Source organism: Lampetra planeri, chromosome 16 (assembly GCF_965212315.1).
Source record: "Lampetra planeri chromosome 16, kcLamPlan1.2.h2, whole genome shotgun sequence".
Classification (NCBI taxonomy): Eukaryota; Metazoa; Chordata; class Hyperoartia; order Petromyzontiformes; family Petromyzontidae; genus Lampetra; species Lampetra planeri.
Genome location: NC_136122.1, coordinates 2,006,503 through 2,029,907, shown reverse-complemented (window position 1 = coordinate 2,029,907; position 23,405 = coordinate 2,006,503). Strand labels below are relative to the sequence as shown.

The 23,405-nt window shown below is 53.7% G+C and overlaps 1 protein-coding gene across 1 annotated transcript in view; it reads left to right on the top strand.

The window, feature by feature from the left end:
* LOC144722915 (ras association domain-containing protein 8-like) overlaps positions 1-5,240 on the top strand; it is a 32,667-nt gene extending 27,427 nt beyond the window's left edge. The window contains exons 4-5 of the mRNA XM_078601332.1: positions 290-428; positions 1,246-5,240. Coding sequence (XP_078457458.1) covers positions 290-428; positions 1,246-1,343 — 237 coding nt within the window. The 3' untranslated portion in view covers positions 1,344-5,240. The remainder of the gene's footprint in view (positions 1-289; positions 429-1,245) is intronic.
* The last annotated feature ends 18,165 nt before the right edge of the window (positions 5,241-23,405 follow it).

Sequence of the window (23,405 nt, the reverse complement as noted above, 5' to 3'; positions counted from 1 at the left end):
ATAGAGGGAGGTGGCCTCTGCTCCTTGCCAGGGTAGGAGTCGCCACCTGGGACGCTGCCCCCGTCTCCGTGATGACGAGTATGAGTTTGATACAGCCGCCCTTTTGCACGTGCCGCGGCGCTTTGCGTCGCGTCTCATCTCGGCGCATATGAGAGAGGACCCCCGGTGGCATCAGCTGGCCCTGTGATGTTGCAAGGTGACCGGCCACCTCCCCTGTGCGGCGGTGGTGGCAGTGGCGTTGTTGGTGTTGAGAGCGCTGTGTTTGTGCCGCTGCTGCTCTCGTTGCCAGGATAAGGAGGGCGAGGCGGAGCGCCTGGGCCGCGAGCTGCGCCAGCTGCACTTACAGCAGTTCATTGCGCAGACGGGCAGCCGTGTCACCGTGCTCTCCGAGCCACCTGATGACGCGACGGTGGTGGCGATCGATGCCGGTGAGTAGCGGGAGGGTGGGGGCTCGGGTCCTCGGATGTTTGGGTTAAAGTTCCCGTGTGCCGGAGGGAACTGGGGGTTCCCGGAGAAAAGATGAGCATATAGGAGGGGAATTCAAAACACTGCATAGATGTAAACCTACTTCCTATACTGCCTTCCACGGGCATCTTGCCTGCAGGTTGCTGTTCCACGTATGAATCTAATTTTTGTGAGTTTCATCAACCCCCACCCCCGCGTGATCACAGGTGTGCAGAATTAGAGGTACGCTGTGTAACAAGCGCTCGGCGTTACAGGCTCGTGGCGTGATAGGTGCAGTATTACCGTCAAATGCCAAATGTTGTTCAGGGCACTGAGTGGAGAGGGACAGGTGCCTCTCAAGGGGCTCGTAATGTGTCCATCAGAGCACTGAGCAGACACTGTGAGATTCTGCATTCAACGTCAGGTTTGAGTCACTCGTGGCTGATCTCCACGTCCAAGCGAAGTGAGGTGGTGCACAAGTCCACTGGGTGGCCAACGGGTCCGTGTGTGCCATGAGTCTCCATCCCCACGTGCTGCCCTTGTGCGGTCCACATTGGTGTATGTATGTTGAACTTCTTTCGCGCCATACATAGCCAACCGTGATAATCTTTTATCCGAGTGGTCTGTCCTCGTGTCGTATATCCTCATGCAGGTATCCTCGTGACCTCGTGGCCTCGTGGCCTCGTCCCACGTCCTCGTGTCCTCGTGCCCCCACGTGCCTCGCTCCGTTGCACGTTTTGTGACCTTCCGTGCCGCGCGATTTTCAACATTCCATGCGATCGTGCCATTTCCTTTCTGCAGGCTCGGTGTCCCGCGAGCCCCGGCTCGTCCCGACCGCCCCCCACGTGCTCCACACTTCACTGCTCTCCAGCTTCAACCCCGAGAGCATCTACGTGTGAACCCTGCTGAGCTTCGGCGTCTGCGCGCGGCACGGTCTCGTCCCCCACCACTGCTGAGGTGGCGCGGCATCGTCGCTTCACCGTGACCGCGTTCATGCTGATCAGGCCGGCCGAGCACCTTCCGAGATACTGCTTAGAGAATGGTCCCAGCAACTTAGCGTCTGCTTACATTTTGTGAAATCTATCCCAGGTGCTGGTACACGAGGGTCTACTGCTATGGAGAACGGCGCCAGATCGTTGGCATCCGCACGAATGTGCAGACGAGGGAAGACCAGTGAACTCTGAACTCGGAGACAAGCTTGCTGACCACTTGGCCTTGCAGTCATTTGTAATCATGACTTAATTTGACGCGAACTGCAGGCAAGCTGTGTTGTTGCTGCCTGTAGGGCCATGCAGCGTTGTTACAGAGCCGGAACCTCGGCGCAGAAGACAGGAAGACGTGAACGCTGCCGTAGGTGGAGCCGCCGCTGCTGTGATGTCGCTGCTGCTGCTGCGACGTCGCTGCTGCTGCTGCGACGTCGCCGCTGCTGCTGCGACGCTGCCGCTTCTGCTGCGACGACACTGCTGCTGCGCTGCCGTTGCTACGACGACGCAGCTGCTGCCGCGACAATGATGCCGCTGCTGCTGCTGTGACGATGATGCCGCTGCTGCGGCGCCACTGCTGCGCCGCCACTGCTGCGATGACAATGCTGCTGCGACGCCGCCACTACTGCGACGATGCCGTGGTGTGGAAGCACTGTCGCTGCCGGGCCTGACCGTCGCCCCCCTCAGTGAAGTCCGTGCGCCGCGTCGCCGAGTTCGCAGGATGCACGGCGACCACCTGAGGACGTCGTTTTTGTTATTTTATTCCTGTTTGTAAAGGACTTGCAGTGGCCGTTTCACCTGCAGCGTGTTATTATGTCGAGTCGTTTTGTACCTTGGTAGCGCCCCGAGATGGCGCTGGGAATGTGTGGGATCGGTGTGTGAAGGGCTCGGAAGACTGGGCCACCCATCCGCTCAGCGCCACTGTCTTCATCTGTTTACAGTTGCCACATGGCTGCATTCCTGCCATCAAATGTTATTTTAAATGCCACACATTAAATAAATAAAACTTACCGATTTTTTTTTTTGCCAGGTAAGGCCCACTGAGCTTTACAGCTCTTTTTGAGAATCGACCTGCCCATAAATGATTGCTCGACGAAGTGTCTTATCATCAACGAAGTGGCTTAAATGATAGCAACTAAATACTCTAAATGCATGTTTATAAATATGGAGGGAAAATACGGAGGACCTGGAGAAAAATCCATGCAACCACGGGTAGAGAGAGGCATACAAACTCCAAATATACAGGCGTCTGGGTCTGGATCGAACCCACAACCTCCTGTATACCAACTTTCCAAGGCTTCCTGTTTAGAATCCGCTCCGCACACGCGAACATACAGAGGCTCTGGAAGCGGTGGTGGGAGTCTCCTCCTGTTGCTTCTTTGGGGTCTTAACAATGCGTTCAGTGTTTGTGGGTTTTTAATGAAACGTTAGGATGTGAATCGGGGAGAGTTTATGAATAAAAAACATTTACATTCCACTGACAATAGATTATATGACTCCTTCAGGATAATAAGCAACTCATTACACATCCGGCTGTGGCTCATCTGTTTATGATTGCTCAATGTATTGGAAAGTAGGTAATGTGCTACTGGCCATTCACTACACTGGATGTAAAACTATTTCATGACTGGGTGTAGGTAACACTGATTTGATGTGCAGGAAGCTTGTGTCTGGGGTAGGTAACACTGGCTATGAAGGGAGCTTGTACCGTATTTTCCCGCATATAGCCCGCATACGCATATAACTCACAGACACATATACCCCGCAAAAATAGCGTTTTGTGTAAAACAAATTTCAGATAGCCCGCACCTCCATATACCCCGCATGCATTCATATCTTTAACGTCGTTACCGCAGCTTAATTCCATAATATTAATACAAAGTTTCTATTTGTAATACATTCCACTATCAATTGTTAACATTAAAATCATACCGTGCACAAAGAAAAGAAACTAACCAGAAACGAGTGAACTTAAAATAGTAAATAAGTAAAGTAAATATCCAATAAATAAGTAACACATAACTGATAGATAAGTAAGTAAGCGTACTGTTAGGTTTACCAGCATTCGACCTCATCATATTACAGCTACTGGGCCGGTAGTTACCCCTGTACAGTTTTAGCACTGGTAGATTGCGCACTTCGCAGACAATAGCGGCACTACGGTAACGCCATTGCCTCCTGGCAACAAAGCCATTGGAAGTTTGAAACAAAGCTCATGGTCGCGACTGTGTAGTGCTCAGCTAATAGCAGCGTCCTAAGGGACTTGGCAATTATGATTCCGCATCTGGTAGACGCTTGTTAGGGCCCTTCCCATTGTGCAATCCATAGCCTCAGCTGAAACTTTCGCACCACCCTACAGCCACTGAAAGTATTATGGTAAACAAAGTGACCCACTTAAAACATTGTCGTTTCATTGTACAAACAATTCGAATCATTGAAAACGTGATAACATGTGCAATTTTAGTGTGAGTGGTTTATTCAGCAGTGCTTTAGTCAAAGGTAAGTGTTACATAGTAGATAGTCCTACCATGAAAACATTAAACGAGTTATGACATCTTGGTGCTTTTGGTAAAGTCACATAGAAGGGAAATAATAAAATAATACAAATCAAACATAATAAAATACAATTCTCAGGACGTTTCGGCCACAACGCAAGCAGCCGTCCTGCTTGCGTTGAACCAAGAAGATGAATCCCTGCAGTCACGAAAGCTTTAAATCGAGAGTTATGACATGTCACACATGTAAAATATTTTTGGGATAGTCCGCACCTCCATATACCCAGGGGGGTCTTGTTTTGTTTGTAAAAAATTTACCCGTAAAAACAAAGTTTTTCACTATAAATCCTTTATATGCGTGGCGGCTAGAGTCCTCTCGTCCTCTGGCTTGAGATGGCTGCCACCTATGGGTCAGATGATTGCCTGCCTACATTAAGCAACTGGTAATTAAAAATAAAATAAATGTTCCTAAAAAGTGTAAAGTTATGGAAAAAAAATTTCACGAAAATAAATTGTCACGCACAACGAGTCTGTGTGCAAAATGTCAGCTCGATTGGATCATGAGAAGTGGGTTAAAAAACGACCGAAAGATTTGCACGGTCGCAAGCGCGCAAGCAAGTGAACTTAATATAAAGGATTTAAAAATGGTATACCCCGCGGGTTATATGCGGGAAAATACGGTAACTGGGGTGGGTGACACTGGTTATGCAGGGAGTCGTAATGTGGAGGAGAGCAGTTCTCGTGCGGCGGGCAGCCGAGTGCTGCTGTGTGTGGGCGCCGCTCAGTGTGCAAGGCGCAAGCAGCAGCAGCAGCGATGTGCAGTGTGGCGATCGTTATTCAGGTTACATTTAAATAGCATTTTTTTTATGACACCGGGAGGAACGGATTATCTCAACGTTTTTAGTCGACTAGCCTTCAGGAAATAATTTAACCCACTAATGTGTTTATTCAAGTGGTGTAGTAGAAACGATGTTCGTTGTGATCGTGCAGGTTTCTTGTTTTCCCGACCTGTCACCATTGTCCACCGGCTGCTGGCGAGTATCTGAAGCAAATTTGAAATGCCACTGGGAAGAATCTGCGCAGTGTGTTGTGATGTGACGGTGACATAACAGTCGCATCACAGTGACATCACAATACATCACAGTGGCATAACAGTGACATAACAGTGGCATTGCCGCCCCATCGCGGTGCTGCCAGGACGATGGCGCCGTCGCTCCCTTGTGTCGAGGGCAACGGTGCAACTCGCAACAGTCGGGCTCGGTCTGTAATTATCAATCGCGGTCTTTTTCATAGTAAATTCTTATTTTTATGCATTTTACTCTATAAGCTGTTATCTTATTTTGTAGAATTTATTAGAATTTTAATGACTGGGTTTTTTATTCAGGTAATCGGCATTTACCACTTCCGCCCACTAAGAGCCCTGACTAAAGCGGTGCCAAGCCTCTTGGCTTTTCACAGGAGAATTATATTTTCCGTCGTGAAACCACATTCCACATTCAGTCTGTACCTCACCCCACTGGCCATGCACTCCCATGACCAGGGATCGGCAACCGCATGCGGCTCTTTAAGGACTGTCTCGTGACCATATTCACATGCATTGCGGCTCTTCAAATATATATATATATTTTTACCAAATTAAAAAAAAACGGCTCTTGTTATTTTAATTGCCAGCCCCTGCCCATACAGATGTGAACAGACAGACACAGTGGTCCCTGTACATGGTGCTCTGTGCCGGCAGAGTGTGGCACCAAGGCCTTGAGGCCGACGATCGCTGGGACCGAAGTAAGCCAGCTCCTCTCGTCATGCCCCGTAGCCCCAGAGAAGCGTTGCACTCCGCTGGAGGAGCCCGCTCCTCCTCCCCCTCTCCACGCCGCTCACCTTGCCCAGCGCGCGTCCGAGCCGGCATTGAGATGCCGCGGTAACTCTGTCGAGTTGGAGCCAGCAGCCTATAATGAGGCGATACTCCATGCCCGAGCAATCGACGGTTGCACTGCTTGGTTGTGCAACTGATCGACACGTGTGCCCAGTTGGGATCTGTTAGTTTCACAGGAGATGGACTCGGCTTGTCGGCGTCAGACTGCTCGGCCGTTGGGAGCAACAGAGTTCATCATTGCGTGTTGCACATGACGGTCGCTACCACCCTGCCGTGGGGAGGCGCTAACCGGGGAAGAGTGCAGGGATATGCTGTGAGGGCCGAGGCTAGATGCTTCAGCCACGCCCAAGCATGGCCTTTTTGCTCAACCGCTTGCTCATTTGTGGGCAAAGCAGTTGCAGGCGATTAAGTTGCGTGCGTTTGGGCGTAAGAGCCCGAACTCTGAGGAGAGCAGGTGAGAGCTATACGAGCGATTGCTGGTTTTGATCTATTGAGATATTTTTAGAAGTAATTTTCGCCGTTTCGTATTTAAATGCATTTAAATTTGATTTGAGGACACGTATGATTTAACGCATCATTTTCTATCCACTGCTGGATGAAGACCTCAGTAATATATACCCGGTTGCTTTAATTTGTATTTATTTATCCAGGAGGGCTACAGCATTATAATACTTCAGGAGGGTCCTGAACTAGATTTTTATTTTAAAATGTATGCAGGCAATGAATGAGTGTTTATACAAGTGGAGTGAGTCAAACTGAGTCGTAGGACGAAGAGCTTCAGCTTGAGACGTAGAGCTTCCCGCTTCCAGATGTTGAGCTTCCAGCTTGTAGCATGCAGCGACCCCGGTCCCTCTCAGGGACCCGCCTTATATCCCCCTACGGTCGGGGCGCTCCACCCTCGGCCCCACCCACCTCGAGCATTCTCGTTCTCTCTTGATCCTTCTCGAGAGCTCTCCCCGGACACGTGATCACCCACTAGCCCCCCCACCTGGGGCCCCTTGTGTGGACTCTCCGGATCACGTGTCTACAGGGTCAACTCGAGTGCCATGGCCCGGGGCAACTCTGCTCCTGGGCTGATGCTCACCTACTCCCCTCGTGGGAGCCCCCACCACACGCTGTGCGTGGTGTCCGCACTATCCCAGTGCCCTTCAAGCCCCACAAGGGCTGGTATTACACACAGCCACCCACACGGTGGTGCCCACGATGTAGGAACATCAAACGGCACGGCTCTTCCGGGCCGGCACCATACAGTGACATTCCCGATGTCACTACATCACACCCCCTCCCCCTCCTTTCGTAGCATCCAGCCGTCCCGGCTGTCAACTCCCCCTTTAAACGAACAATACGTGAAATGCAACGCGGAAAAAAAACACTGTGTGCCTCAACAATAACAAGAACAGAAATAAATACTCCAACACTATATACAAATGTACAAACCAACATGGAGAAGTGTGGCAACCAACAAACCAATAATAACCACACCATCTCAACAACAATATTAAAGAACCGCGTAACCCACGGGATCCCCCATTACATCACACCTCCCACCTTCATCGTATAACGATTGACGCGAGCTCAATGACGACGAGGATCAACCAATAACCGCCGCGACTCGGCGAGCGCGACAAGCAACCGACAGCGTGGGAGCGTGTGTGCAAGGGAATCACGAAAACAACACCATTCCAACAATAATATAAAAAAACGCGTAACCCATGGGATCCCCCATGCCATGTCACCCCACACCTTCACCGTGTAACAACACTCGCGAGAATTAATGGCTGCCAGGTTCAGCCAATGACCGCCTCGACTCAGCGAGCACGACAGGCAAGCGACAGCGTGGGAGTGTATGTGCAAGAGGATCACGAAAACGAGTCTTAGAGCGAGTCCGTGATGCCGCCCACCCACCCCAGGGGAGGTGGGCTCACTCACTCTGGAGGACCCGTAGGGAATGTGCTAATGTCCTGCCGAACCCGGCTCCTCATGAAGAGCAGCAGGCCGGGCCGACGAATCCACCGCTCTCGAAGCCCGCGAAACCAGCATGCGCGGCTGGTTAGGGGATGCCAGGTGCACAGCGGCCGGGGGCGGAACAGAATCGCCTCCACCAGGAGCAACCGTAGCAGCCACCCGCCCCAGGTCGCTGGACGCACTCAACACTCGGCCCCAGCGATATGGAGATGAGTTGAATTCGCACGGCGCGATAACCGGTTCAAGGCGAGAGGGGCGGACAGCACAGCAATTAACCACATCCCGGGATCATCGCGTGCAAGGTTCAGCACCTGCATTCTCGACAACGCTTCCTACTGGACGTGCCAGAGCCGCATGATACCACCTGCACCGTAGCATTAGCCGCACACAACCGGGTAGGGGAAGGCAAAAATGCCACACGGCGTCCGGATGGCAATTACAAACAGCCACGGTCAATACAGATTTCCAATGGCATCCTACCAAGGGAATCGGTTCCAAGTAAACATGGAACAGTCAGGGATGTGGAGACAAAAATGCGTCCCGAAAAGCTAACATCAGCGATGCGTACCTCGGACGTGATCCGACCGATGATACCCAATGAGCCGCTGTCAGCAGCGACACATGGCGCATCGACAAGGTCGAGAACCCGACACTTAGGGGGCAGAATGTAAAAAATCAGGACTGAAATGGTAGTTGCTGATGCGCCCGTGTCAATCAGCATCCTTATTCCACACCCTCGATAGACCCAAGCACTGTAGACGAACCCTCGGTCGCAGCCACTACTCGATGGGCCAGCTCCGACCACTGCCCCGGTCGGAACTGACGCACCTCGTGATTACGCGTAGGACTTTCCCGTACCGACGCGCGATTGGGCCGTGAACCAAATTGCTGAGATGGGTGAAGTGAGGCCAGGGGTCGAGTTTAGAGTGTGTTGCGACTTGCCTCAAGGCGTAGAGAAGAGCAGGGTGGCGGTGATGCCAGAAGGCGCCGACGTCGGACGCGGCAGCCCGAAGCCACGTGGCCCAATAGACCGCATTGGTAGCAGGTAACACGGCCGCCTCTGGAACGATAAGATGATGTCAACCACCCCCGCTTGTCCGTCCGCCACATGCCACCACCACCCCGGTCGCCACCACTCCGAGTCGACGCGCCTTCCGTAAGGGGCCCCGCTCTATGCGGTGGCCCTGGCTCCAAGTCACCAGCGCCCTGTCCCGATGCAAAAGTTGCTGGGCTCCGACGCACTTGGCAACTTTGTGGTGCGCGACCAACGGAGGCTCGTAGATGGACACCAGCTGGTCGAAGGCCTGCATAAGGCTGGATCTCTCCAGCGGCAGGATGGAGAGAAACGCTGCAAGGGTGCCTTCGTCTAGGGCGGCAGGTAGCGCCCGCAGCGCCTCCTTCTCGGACCACCCTGCCAAGCCGGCAGAGTCGCCATTCATGAGCGGTATCGCTGCTCCTTCTGGAACTTCCCTGAAGATTCTGAGCCATACACCACGTGTCCCTTCTGTCACCTTTGTCTCACATCCTTAACCTGTCTTGTCACGTGCCCTTGCCAGCCAACCGGGCTACTACATCCTCAGATGCCCCCTCTCTGCCAGCCACCAGGACCATGCCCCCTAGCGACCTCTTCCATGACATCGTGTCTGCTGCTGGCAGAGAGGGCTACTACACACGCCATTCCTCTCTTTGTCGGTAGATGGCGCTAGGCGCCGTAGTGACCCATTATATGTCACTACACAAGTGGTAAGAAACCGGAGCACCCGGAGAAAACCCACTCGCGCAAGGGGGCAACACTATCCCCGTACAGATGGAAATGGATGACGATTCGTCACTTGCTGTACCATCTTCTGGCACGTCGACTCATGGGAAGGAAATATCGCAGTGCTGGTTTACAGGCCATGTGCATTGCCACTACCGCCTAGATTTAGCTGCAGGATGAGAGGAGCACTGCAGGATGACACCCCTGCAGAATGAGGGACGCCTTGCAGGATGATGAGAGTCCTGCAGGATGATTCGAGCCCTGCAGGATGGGGTAGCACTGCAGAATGAGGAGGGCCCTGCATGCTGAGGAGGGCCCTGCCGGATGAGGAGGGGCCGTGCCGGATGAGGTATGGGCCTGCTGTTTTTCAGTTTCATTTATTAGGTAAAACACTGTGAGCCATGCGGCTCTTGACTCGGGTGCAACCGCAACAAAACAAAAACAAGAAACATCTTAAAGTGACTACACGCAACAGAAAAATCCAGGAAAAAACAGCAAAGTCTTCCAGAAAAAAAACACCGTATTTCAACGCTGTGTGCAAAAATCCCAGTGGGATGCAAGTCAAACAATAACAACCATAAGACAATGTAGATTAAAGTTATCAGGCTAACTCTGCACTACAACAAACAAACATGGCTAAATCAAAACGTTTTCAAAATAAGGCTATGAAAACAATGTAACAGTGATCATAGGAACTGTGATGAGGAGGGCCCTACAGTATGAGGAGAGCCCTGCAGCATGAGGAGGGCCCTGCAGTATGAGGAGGGCCCTGCAGTATGAGGAGGGCCCTGCAGTATGAGGAGGGCCCTGCAGTATGAGGAGGGCCCTGCAGTATGAGGAGGGCCCTGCAGTATGAGGAGGGCCCTGCAGTATGAGGAGGGCCCTGCAGTATGAGGAGGGCCCTGCAGTATGAGGAGGGCCCTGCAGTATGAGGAGGGCCCTGCAGTATGAGGAGGGCCCTGCAGTATGAGGAGGGCCCTGCAGTATGAGGAGGGCCCTGCAGTATGAGGAGGGCCCTGCAGTATGAGGAGGGCCCTGCAGTATGAGGAGGGCCCTGCAGTATGAGGAGGGCCCTGCAGTATGAGGAGGGCCCTGCAGTATGAGGAGGGCCCTGCAGTATGAGGAGGGCCCTGCAGTATGAGGAGGGCCCTGCAGTATGAGGAGGGCCCTGCAGTATGAGGAGGGCCCTGCAGTATGAGGAGGGCCCTGCAGTATGAGGAGGGCCCTGCAGTATGAGGAGGGCCCTGCAGTATGAGGAGGGCCCTGCAGTATGAGGAGGGCCCTGCAGTATGAGGAGGGCCCTGCAGTATGAGGAGGGCCCTGCAGTATGAGGAGGGCCCTGCAGTATGAGGAGGGCCCTGCAGTATGAGGAGGGCCCTGCAGTATGAGGAGGGCCCTGCAGTATGAGGAGGGCCCTGCAGTATGAGGAGGGCCCTGCAGTATGAGGAGGGCCCTGCAGTATGAGGAGGGCCCTGCAGTATGAGGAGGGCCCTGCAGTATGAGGAGGGCCCTGCAGTATGAGGAGGGCCCTGCAGTATGAGGAGGGCCCTGCAGTATGAGGAGGGCCCTGCAGTATGAGGAGGGCCCTGCAGTATGAGGAGGGCCCTGCAGTATGAGGAGGGCCCTGCAGTATGAGGAGGGCCCTGCAGTATGAGGAGGGCCCTGCAGTATGAGGAGGGCCCTGCAGTATGAGGAGGGCCCTGCAGTATGAGGAGGGCCCTGCAGTATGAGGAGGGCCCTGCAGTATGAGGAGGGCCCTGCAGTATGAGGAGGGCCCTGCAGTATGAGGAGGGCCCTGCAGTATGAGGAGGGCCCTGCAGTATGAGGAGGGCCCTGCAGTATGAGGAGGGCCCTGCAGTATGAGGAGGGCCCTGCAGTATGAGGAGGGCCCTGCAGTATGAGGAGGGCCCTGCAGTATGAGGAGGGCCCTGCAGTATGAGGAGGGCCCTGCAGTATGAGGAGGGCCCTGCAGTATGAGGAGGGCCCTGCAGTATGAGGAGGGCCCTGCAGTATGAGGAGGGCCCTGCAGTATGAGGAGGGCCCTGCAGTATGAGGAGGGCCCTGCAGTATGAGGAGGGCCCTGCAGTATGAGGAGGGCCCTGCAGTATGAGGAGGGCCCTGCAGTATGAGGAGGGCCCTGCAGTATGAGGAGGGCCCTGCAGTATGAGGAGGGCCCTGCAGTATGAGGAGGGCCCTGCAGTATGAGGAGGGCCCTGCAGTATGAGGAGGGCCCTGCAGTATGAGGAGGGCCCTGCAGTATGAGGAGGGCCCTGCAGTATGAGGAGGGCCCTGCAGTATGAGGAGGGCCCTGCAGTATGAGGAGGGCCCTGCAGTATGAGGAGGGCCCTGCAGTATGAGGAGGGCCCTGCAGTATGAGGAGGGCCCTGCAGTATGAGGAGGGCCCTGCAGTATGAGGAGGGCCCTGCAGTATGAGGAGGGCCCTGCAGTATGAGGAGGGCCCTGCAGTATGAGGAGGGCCCTGCAGTATGAGGAGGGCCCTGCAGTATGAGGAGGGCCCTGCAGTATGAGGAGGGCCCTGCAGTATGAGGAGGGCCCTGCAGTATGAGGAGGGCCCTGCAGTATGAGGAGGGCCCTGCAGTATGAGGAGGGCCCTGCAGTATGAGGAGGGCCCTGCAGTATGAGGAGGGCCCTGCAGTATGAGGAGGGCCCTGCAGTATGAGGAGGGCCCTGCAGTATGAGGAGGGCCCTGCAGTATGAGGAGGGCCCTGCAGTATGAGGAGGGCCCTGCAGTATGAGGAGGGCCCTGCAGTATGAGGAGGGCCCTGCAGTATGAGGAGGGCCCTGCAGTATGAGGAGGGCCCTGCAGTATGAGGAGGGCCCTGCAGTATGAGGAGGGCCCTGCAGTATGAGGAGGGCCCTGCAGTATGAGGAGGGCCCTGCAGTATGAGGAGGGCCCTGCAGTATGAGGAGGGCCCTGCAGTATGAGGAGGGCCCTGCAGTATGAGGAGGGCCCTGCAGTATGAGGAGGGCCCTGCAGTATGAGGAGGGCCCTGCAGTATGAGGAGGGCCCTGCAGTATGAGGAGGGCCCTGCAGTATGAGGAGGGCCCTGCAGTATGAGGAGGGCCCTGCAGTATGAGGAGGGCCCTGCAGTATGAGGAGGGCCCTGCAGTATGAGGAGGGCCCTGCAGTATGAGGAGGGCCCTGCAGTATGAGGAGGGCCCTGCAGTATGAGGAGGGCCCTGCAGTATGAGGAGGGCCCTGCAGTATGAGGAGGGCCCTGCAGTATGAGGAGGGCCCTGCAGTATGAGGAGGGCCCTGCAGTATGAGGAGGGCCCTGCAGTATGAGGAGGGCCCTGCAGTATGAGGAGGGCCCTGCAGTATGAGGAGGGCCCTGCAGTATGAGGAGGGCCCTGCAGTATGAGGAGGGCCCTGCAGTATGAGGAGGGCCCTGCAGTATGAGGAGGGCCCTGCAGTATGAGGAGGGCCCTGCAGTATGAGGAGGGCCCTGCAGTATGAGGAGGGCCCTGCAGTATGAGGAGGGCCCTGCAGTATGAGGAGGGCCCTGCAGTATGAGGAGGGCCCTGCAGTATGAGGAGGGCCCTGCAGTATGAGGAGGGCCCTGCAGTATGAGGAGGGCCCTGCAGTATGAGGAGGGCCCTGCAGTATGAGGAGGGCCCTGCAGTATGAGGAGGGCCCTGCAGTATGAGGAGGGCCCTGCAGTATGAGGAGGGCCCTGCAGTATGAGGAGGGCCCTGCAGTATGAGGAGGGCCCTGCAGTATGAGGAGGGCCCTGCAGTATGAGGAGGGCCCTGCAGTATGAGGAGGGCCCTGCAGTATGAGGAGGGCCCTGCAGTATGAGGAGGGCCCTGCAGTATGAGGAGGGCCCTGCAGTATGAGGAGGGCCCTGCAGTATGAGGAGGGCCCTGCAGTATGAGGAGGGCCCTGCAGTATGAGGAGGGCCCTGCAGTATGAGGAGGGCCCTGCAGTATGAGGAGGGCCCTGCAGTATGAGGAGGGCCCTGCAGTATGAGGAGGGCCCTGCAGTATGAGGAGGGCCCTGCAGTATGAGGAGGGCCCTGCAGTATGAGGAGGGCCCTGCAGTATGAGGAGGGCCCTGCAGTATGAGGAGGGCCCTGCAGTATGAGGAGGGCCCTGCAGTATGAGGAGGGCCCTGCAGTATGAGGAGGGCCCTGCAGTATGAGGAGGGCCCTGCAGTATGAGGAGGGCCCTGCAGTATGAGGAGGGCCCTGCAGTATGAGGAGGGCCCTGCTGTGCACTGGCTGCTTCCGCTGCTCTCGCATTCTCCCACGCCCCCGATGTCCTAATTTCATCATTTTACTCTTGGATACTTTTCCAACTTCCATGTGAATGAAAGTGCTGTAATGCTAACACGTTAACAAACTGGTACGTGGTCGATCATGGCGGTAGGGTGGCGCGCTATGAGTGAAGTGAGAGTGTCCGGTGATGGTCCATGTCTCTCGCTGCGCCCCGTGCACACGGGCACCGGGCATGTTGGAAAATTAGCGTTAGCTGCTTTTCCTGATGTTCCATTCGGGAGCTCCTCTCTCCTCAACCGCACCTCGTGCTCCTCTCTGATGTTGCTGCTCCTGCTACTGCTGCGAAGTAGCGAGAGCCGCGGTGGTGTCTCGCTCGCCCTGCACAGACGAACCCCCGGAACAGAGGCTGGCAAATGAAACCCCAGAGGTGGCGCCACACCATCGTCGACTGCACACAGCAACTAAACTGCGAGCGGAGTGTCGCTTTCGTGCAGCTGATGGCCGGGGAAGCATGCGGCGGGCGCTGGGTCCGTGATGGGGGGAGGGGATGCGAGGCGAGGTTGTTAGAGACCCCCTGCTCCGAGTAAAGACGAACGCTCCTCAAACACGATGAGATACATCGAGGACACGTGCTCTCGGACTGTGTAGCTACCCGAGCCCGACCTGGCTCATGTGTGTTGGTTACATCTCAATGTTGACCCTCCCCCTCAACATATCTTACTGGCAACAGTCGTGAGCCCGTGGCGGCAACTCCACGTTCCAAGGCGTGAACCACGGCTATCACCACGATTCATTTGGACCATAGAGGGGGCGACCTCGATCTCTAGCTGACCTCTCGCCGCCTCAAGAGGTCATCACCAGCTCCTGCCCGTGGCGCTGGCGGGGCACGGTGAGACGCTGCGCTCCCACGTTCCTATGTCGAGCCCTGTGCGTGTGACGGTGCAGCAAGAGCAGCGGTTGGCAAACAAAACAACAGCCATTTTTTTTTATTCAGTAACCCCCCTCCCCCCAATGTCTCAAGAGCCTTAACATCACGAAGCAGTCCTTAATGAGTCGCATGCAGCTCCAGATCCGCAGGTTGCTAACCCCTGCCCGTGGTGAGCTGGTCTTCTATGGTCAGGGATCGGCAACCAAAATAACAAGGAGACTTTTTTTTCGAATTTTAAGAGCCGCACTGCAGTCCTTTAAAATCCGCATGCGGCTCTGGAGCCGCAAGTTGCCGATCGCTAAGCATGAAGAAGCCGCTTTGTCAATCCCTGCACTGTTGTGAAACAGCTACCGCTGTACAGAGGGGAGGGAGGAGTTTGCGGGCCAGCAAGCAGCATTATCCATCACTCGGCGAGAAACCACCGAGACCATTAGCCTTTTGCATGGGAGACCCGAGGTGTTGACCGACTCCGGCTCCCGGGTTAAACTCGAGGCGTTCGCTCAGCGCAGACGCTCACGCATTCAAGGCTACGGTGCAGGTATTACGGTGATGGTAATATTCCAGAAATGTTAAATACAGTAAAACATTTGCGACCGATTCAACTCTATTAGTTTCTTGTATTAGTAGATTGCGCCCACATTTTGAGGACCATTCACTAGGGCCAGAAGTGGAAATTCCATATTACTGTCAAGGACAAATTAATTTAAACAGCAATTGGAGCCTCGTGGTGCCGTCGTTCCAGAGGGGTGACGGTGATGGATTTACGGTCGGCTTGCACGGGATGGTGGCCCTTGCACCCTTACTATCGCAGCTGCGCTTCTTTGTTGAGCTCTTTGCCGACAATAATAGGCGTCTATTCATTGTTCTGCATCACAACAACACACTCGGGATCGCTTTACGAGAGTGAACAGTGTTCGGCCAAAGGGCACATTACAGCAAAAAAAAACCTTCCCAGGAATACAATGTGTGCGCGTGTGTGTAAGTGAAGGGGGTGTACTCTATCGCGACAAACACAGAGGCGGTATTGCGAGTTGTAAAGGGAAAGGCAATCGATCGCGCTTGGACGCGGCGGTAACGTGGAGTGACCGGCAGAGCGACGCCCCCGTGTGGCCACGCGGCGCCGTTGAGATTTCCTTCCGTTCCAGCACCATCGGAGCCTCTTTTTATTTGTTCTTAATTTTAACCCAGGAAAGCATCGCGGAGTCTCAGGACTCGTATAAATAAACGCGGTATTGCTTGTGGACGTGCACGGAAAGCTCCCTGCCTCAACACGGAGGTGGCTCGGGTGGCGAGACGCGGAGCGTGCGGAGGTCCGGGCAGGCGACTCGAGGCGCCCCCCACGTGCTGGGCCACGCGGTGGCCACGAGATGGCAGGCGCAGCCAAGTAGTGGATAATGCTGCCCCACACCCCGCCCCATGCAGTGTTTTAAAACTAAAAAAAAGAAAACGATTTTAGATTCTTACCAGGTAAGACCCACCACTGAGTTATGTAGCTGTTTTTCAGAAGCGACCTGATCACAAATGACAGCTCAAGGAAGTGGCTTAGGGGCCGTCCATAAATGACGTCACGCACCTAGGGGGGTGGGGGTCAAACATTTGTGACGATGTGTGACGAGGGGGAGGGTAACGTCACATCAAATGCGCAACTTTAAATAAATATAGACAACACGTTCTACTGAATTAAATAGACTTTTTAATAAATGTTTTCTCCTACAACATCAGAGTGCAGCGCCACATTAAATACGCACTACAAGGACAATAGTTTAAAGCGATTTGAAGCATGTTTTAATTTTGTTAGGGGGGAGGCAGAGCTTTGTGACGTCATATTTCAGGGGGGGTCTGACCTTTTGTGACGCCGTGTGACGATGGGGGGGGGGCAAAAATCGTCCAAAATCGCGTGACGTCATTTATGGACGGCCCCTTATCACGTGCAAATGTATTGAAGCCATATACTCTGCAACGCGTGTTTCTAAATGTTGAAGGTAAAAATCTGGAGGACCCGGAGAAAAATTCACAGAGATATGACGTTTCGTTTCTCCAATGTAGCAATCACCACAACTGCAACTCAGTTTGTAGACTCCAGGGTATTGTAAGTCAGGAATGACATCTTTCACAGATGGAATTATATCACGGATTTCAGCAGCACCACCTCTACATAACAATGGGCTCAGTCAACCATTCTACACAACAAATACTCATTTCCTGGCAGCAATTTCAGCCGCACCACCTCTACATAACAATAGGCTCAGTCAACCATTCTACACAACAAAGACTCATTTCCTGGCAGCGATTTCAGCCGCATCACCTCTACATAACAAAAAGGCTCAGTCCCTTTTACACGCACCTAGCTTACACAACAAAGGCTCATTCCTAACAGCGTGCTTCAGCCGCACCGAACCTCACAAAAATAATATTCAGGGACTAACTTGGCTCCTCCCACCCTCAACCAGTATATATACAAGGACTATTTTCTTGGAATTTCTCTCACTTGATACAGCTATCGTGCTGTGACGGTTCCACCTGAAGACGGAAGCTTGTGTTGCCTCCGAAACGTCGTGAATTTTATTTTTTATTTTACTTTTATAAATTTTATTTTTTTACCTACGTGACTTTACCGAAAAAACCTAAGAATATGAATCCTTGCAGTCACGAAAGCTTCAAATCTAGAAAAGATGTATGCATGTTCTGTATAACATTGCACAGGATGGATTAAAGAAAGAGACTCCACGTAATGAACGGCTGTGCGTTGCCTCTGTATTATTATTGTTGCTGCAGGGTTCACATTGAGGGGGGATTGACAATATCAACAACACAACTTGCAATACACACGTCTGAGTTTGTCAGCATTTGCTTCTGAGACGAGGACAGCATCTCGGTTGCTGCTGCTGCTCTGCATTTAAACGGAGTGGTGGTGTAAAAAGAGCAAATATACCACATTAATTATTTATTTTCTCGCGATTCCCAACTCCGTTTACATCAGTTCTCGTGGTGTCGATGCAGTCGGTAACGAATGTTATGAGCGGCTGAACACGAAGCTTCACGGTCTGTTGCCGTATAGCAGCACCCAGCCTGATGGCGATTGGCTGCTCCCTGTTCCAAAGGCAGATTTGACTCCTCGTGCTCTGAGACTTGGTCGGACGGTTCCTCGATTCATTTCCGGAATCATTTCTTGACGGACGGTGGCAGCAAAAGACGGTGACTCGTGTCACCGCACGTTCGAATGGGAAAGCAGCTGCTGAATCGAAGGCAACTTCTGATGGAGATCATACTCTTAGGTTTTTTCGGTAAAGTCACATAGGGGGAAATAAATAAATAATAAAAATTTCTTATGGAAATAAATAATAATCATAATAGAAATAATAATAGAAATAAAATAATAAATCACGACGTTTCGGATGCAACACAAGTCTCTGTCATCAGGTGGGACCGTCACAGCTAGATTTAGTGTATTATTTATTTCTATTATTTTTATTTTTTATTTTTTTATTTTTACCTACGTGACTTTACCGAAAAAACCTAAGAGTATGAATCCTTGCAGTCACGAAAGCTTCAAATCTAGAATTCTGATGGAGATTCTGCGGCTCACTCAAGGGCAGCAGCGACATTTTATTATGTTTTATTTTTATTATTTTATTACTTCCCTTCTACGTGACTTTACCGAAAGAACCAAGAAGATGAATCCCTGCAGTCACGAAAGCTTTAAATCGAAGTATCTTCTTGGTTCTTTCGGTAAAGTCACGTAGAAAGGAAATAAGATGAATCACTGCAGTCACGAAAGCTTTAAATCGAAATTTAAGGCAACAGTACCCTCAATCAGACCGAGTCACCAGAAACAACAGCGATACGCACCATTACCTGCATTGCTTGCACACTACTCTGGCGCTACATTGCTACTGGCTTCACAATGATTAGTGATCCCTCGCAGTGTAGCAATTACACGCTATGCGACTGCGGCTACGAACCACAAACCCTACGGAACGTAGAACGTCGCGTAGCCATAAATAATAACCTGAAGGCGGTGTGGACGGATAATTCTGCAGTCCAACAACTCTCAGACAAAGCAATGGAGTGGATCAACCACTCACAAACGATTTTAGTAGCAGCTGTTTACCCGTGGCACACCACGGGGAAGCGAGTAGAATCGCATCTATAATGCATGCCAATATGAACGGGATACGAAAGAGAATGGAAAATAAGGGGAAATGAAACTGAAAAACGGGAGCAAAGGGTCAGGAGAGGTGATGTCAGGGACGAGGAGGTGACACGAGGGCCTTGACGCTACTGCACGGAGCAGCGTGTCCTCACGGGGGGCGGGGAGACCGGAGGGATCTTCGAGCGAGGGTGGCGCCACAAGCACGTGATTTACGGGAGTCTTGAGCTCATTGATGTTGACGGTGGTGCTGCGTTGGCAATGGTGCACACAAAACACCGCGAGGATTGTCTTTTGAATCTAATAAAGTTGCTGTACACTGGCTATACGAGAGATTACGATGCAATGCTTTGATTGTCGGGCACCACATAGATAATGGGCTCGTTCGACGAGCAACCACCGAGTGAACGATACCCGTCACGTCCCCTCACACTCACCTCGGACCACAGAAACGGTTAAAGATCGAGAGAGTATCCACGCAGTGTCCCAATAAACGGCCCGCTAAAGAAACCCGGATTGCATTGCGCCCGCAAGGAAGGTTACCGCGTCACGCACTTTTAGATGCGCTTCAGCAGCCGTCTGGAACGCTCTTCCTTCCAATATTAGGAAGCCACTGGAGCTATGCACTTTTAAATTTAGATTGAATAACTAATTTTAGCACTGTTTTTTGTTTTTAGTTTGTCCTTACCCCACACATTCGATTACCACGGTTGGCTACATATGGTGCGAAAGAAGTTCAACATACATACAATGTTCGTGTTAGAACTCAGGGCTCTCCAGCCTCTACAAGTTTTTCACTACGAAGAGTTTTTTTTTTCTCGCCGTTTACAGATTTGATCAAAGTCAGTAGCAGGGGACAGGCTCGCAGCGGAGGGCCAGCCCCTGCAGGCGTTCGAGGGCTGCCCCGCGCAATCACGGACTCCTTTACCCGGGAAGCTCCCCCGAGGCTCAATGTGGTGTCACGGATTCACACGCCGCCATCAAACCCAACCTAAGTGGCTGAAGAGCGAGCTAGTGCATCATTACTACGCCTGGTCTACATTACACAATTGCGGATGTCTTTTAAGAATCACGTACTCTGCAAATTAGGCAACGTATCGTTTCCAGCGATGTTATGACAGAAACGCGCATTCCAGCAACGAGGTATTACTATCATCGCCATCACCACCATCAACACCGTCATTATCATCAACACCACAGTGGCCATTCGCCACTAAGTGGTGACGTCACCACGGCGCCTGTGCCAGGCCAGGTGCACTTTGAGGCCACGTAAAGTATCAAAAGCTCGACGACAGGTCACAGACCCAGGCGCCATGAGTTGACTTTGATGATTGGCAGATACACCACCTGTGCCCCCCAATGTGCCAACTTGCTTCGTTTTAACCGTCCGGTGCTCCGCTCGTTGTGAGCGTCGCTTCTCCATCCTCCGTTGTTGCTGGATGACTGTCTCCAACTGGCCAAAAGCGCCCTTCACGAGCCTCCTCCACAGATGCCGATCTTGACACCGTTACCAATCATTGGAAAATCCACTCAGCTCCATATCCTCCTGTACCACATTAGACCATCCCCTCTATCCAGCCAAGCAGATGCTGCTTGGACATGCGGGCCCCACGTGACCTAGCCAACCTTTCAAGGATCTGAGATCCTCACAATTCAGCCTGGTAAACCCAAGGATGGATCGTAAGCAGGCCAGCCTAAATATTTGAAACCGGCGCAGATGTTTCTTAAAAGTGCTACACGTTCCACATGCATACAGCAGTCGGGGCATGACTGTGGCCGAGAAGACCCGCAGTTTCGTTAGGAGCGACAGGCCAGAGAGCTTCCACACAGCGTTATGTAGCTGATTAAAATATAATGCTGCTCGACCAATTCTGTGACCTCTGTTGCCACGCCGGAGGCGGTAATAAGCACGCTGCCTAGCTACGAAAACTACCACAATATCTCCACAACCATCACCACTACCACTACCACCACCACCTCCAGCATCACCATCTCCATCACCACCACAAAGCGATCCTCCACACAACGCGGCCGCTTTATTCAACAGCTCCACATCAACTTTCTCTCTCCTCCCACTCGGCCACGCAGGCCGGAGTCGAGCGCGCTCCACGTGCGACAACGCGGACGGCTCCGCTCCCGTGCGAGGTCACTCCACGCAGCGACTGCTCCACAGCCCCAGCGGTGTTCGCAGCGTCACGATACCGCGAACTTCCTCTAGTCACCCCTCACTGTAGTCACCCCTCACTGTAGTCACCCCTCACTGTAGTCACCCCTCACTGTAGTCACCCCTCACTGTAGTCACCCCTCCCCATTGCCTCCATTCACCCCTCCTCACTGCCCCTATTCACCCATCCCAACTGCCCCTATTCACCCCTCCCCACTGCCTCTATTCACCCCTCCTCACTGCCCCTATTCACCCCTCCCCACTGCCCCTATTCACCCCTCCTCACTGCCCCTATTCACCCCTCCCCACGGCCCCTATTCACCCCTCCTCACTGCTTCTATTCACCCCTCCTCACTGCCCCCATTCACCCCTCCCCACTGCCTCTATTCACCCCTCCTCACTGCCCCTATTCACCCCTCCTCACTGCCCCTATTCACCCCTCCCCACTGCCCCTATTCACCCCTCCTCACTGCCTCCATTCACCCCTCCCCACTGCCCCTATTCACCCCTCCTCACTGCCTCTATTCACCCCTCCTCACTGCCCCTATTCACCCCTCCCCACTGCCCCTATTCACCCCTCCCCACTGCCCCTATTCACCCCTCCTCACTGCCCCTATTCACCCCTCCTCACTGCCTCTATTCACCCCTCCTCACTGCCCCTATTCACCCCTCCTCACTGCCCCTATTCACCCCTCCTCACTGCCCCTATTCACCCTCCCCACTGCCTCTATTCACCCTCCCCACTGCTTCTATTCACCCCTCCTCACTGCCTCCATTCACCCCTCCTCACTGCCTCCATTCACCCCTCCTCACTGCCCCTATTCACCCCTCCTCACTGCCCCTATTCACCCCTCCTCACTGCCTCCATTTACCCATCCTCACTGCCTCCATTTACCCCTCCTCACTGCCTCCATTTACCCCTCCTCACTGCTCCTATTCACCCCTCCTCACTGCCCCTATTCACCCCTCCTCATTGCCCCTATTCGCCCCTCCTCATTGCCCCTATTCACCCCTCACTGCCCCTATTCACCCCTCCCCACTGCCCCTATTCACTCCTCACTTGAGAAGTGGGGAGCCGAGGAGCGCGATCATTATGCCCTGGGCCTCACTGTGGTGATGATGGTGCTGGTGGTGGAGGAAATCATGGTGCTGGTGGTGGATGTGGTGGTGATGGAGGTGGTGGTGATTCTGGTGGAGGTGGTGATGCTTCTGGAGGTGGTGATGCTGGTGGAGGTGGAGAAAGTGGTGGAGCAGGTGGTCATGCTGCTGGTGATGGAGGTGGTGTCGATGCTGGTGATGTTTGTAGAGTGGTTCTATTCTCTTGCCTCGATGACTCCAAAACGCCCATGTGCCAAACTCGAATCGCCTCATCGGTCGTGCACATTGCATCAAGTCCCCATCGCGACTGCAGCCACAGCAGGGGACCGACCCAACGTCCCGGAGCTTCCCCCTAGCCCTCACCATGCCCCTGTAGATCGTGCTCGTTTATTTCTTTACGACGGCTTCGTCTTCCCTGATATGGGTCCAGCCCAGGACAACGTAAACGCGTCTCCTCGTTTATGGCACAGATTGGTCCTTTGTCCACGATCGAAGATCCGTTTCGTCTTCTGACATTGACGTCCTCATGGTTCGTGGTATTCGGAGCGCTGGTCTACCCGTTGGATTTGAGGCCACCACCGACGCCCTACATGTTGACGATACCTCCCCTCTGAGCTTGGATGAGACTTCGTTTTGCACCGTTTCTGGCGCCTCGACCGACGGATGGTCTCCGCTTCGTTCCTGGCTGGTTGAACTTGAAAGTCGAGGAGATTCGTGCGATGTCCGGGCTCGAGGCGACCTCCCTCCTGGGCTGCAGGGACCGCGCTGCTGCTGCTTCTGCCGGAGACGATGCGCGTGGTCATGGAGGTGCAGCGAGACGCTGGCAGGGCGCGCAGCCGACAGCCGCTGTCACACGCACACTGAGACAGGCGGACAATATGCGAGCGACAGGAGCTGCCGGACACGGCCTGGGGCCACCTCCCTCCTCCACCAAAGCACGAGCGCACGGCCCCGGCGCAGAGCGCTCCAAACTTGCGCGAGTCCCCATGGACTGCGTCTGTGCACCCATGAGTAGAGAGGCAGCCCCTGCACGCAGGGGCTGTCTCCTCCAGCGTGATGCGCGGAGCCCGCTACAATACACACACCTACACGCGGAGGCCGCTACAGTCCACAGCTACACGCAGAGCCCCCCTACAGTCCACACCTACACGCGGAACACGCGACAGTCCACAGCTACACGCGGAGCCACCTACAATCCACACCTAGACGCAGTGGACGCAGTGGACGCTGCAATCTACAGCTCGGCGCGACACTGCGCGACTCCACTCCATCACAGCGTGCCTGGGGCTCTGGTGGGGGCGCTGCGCC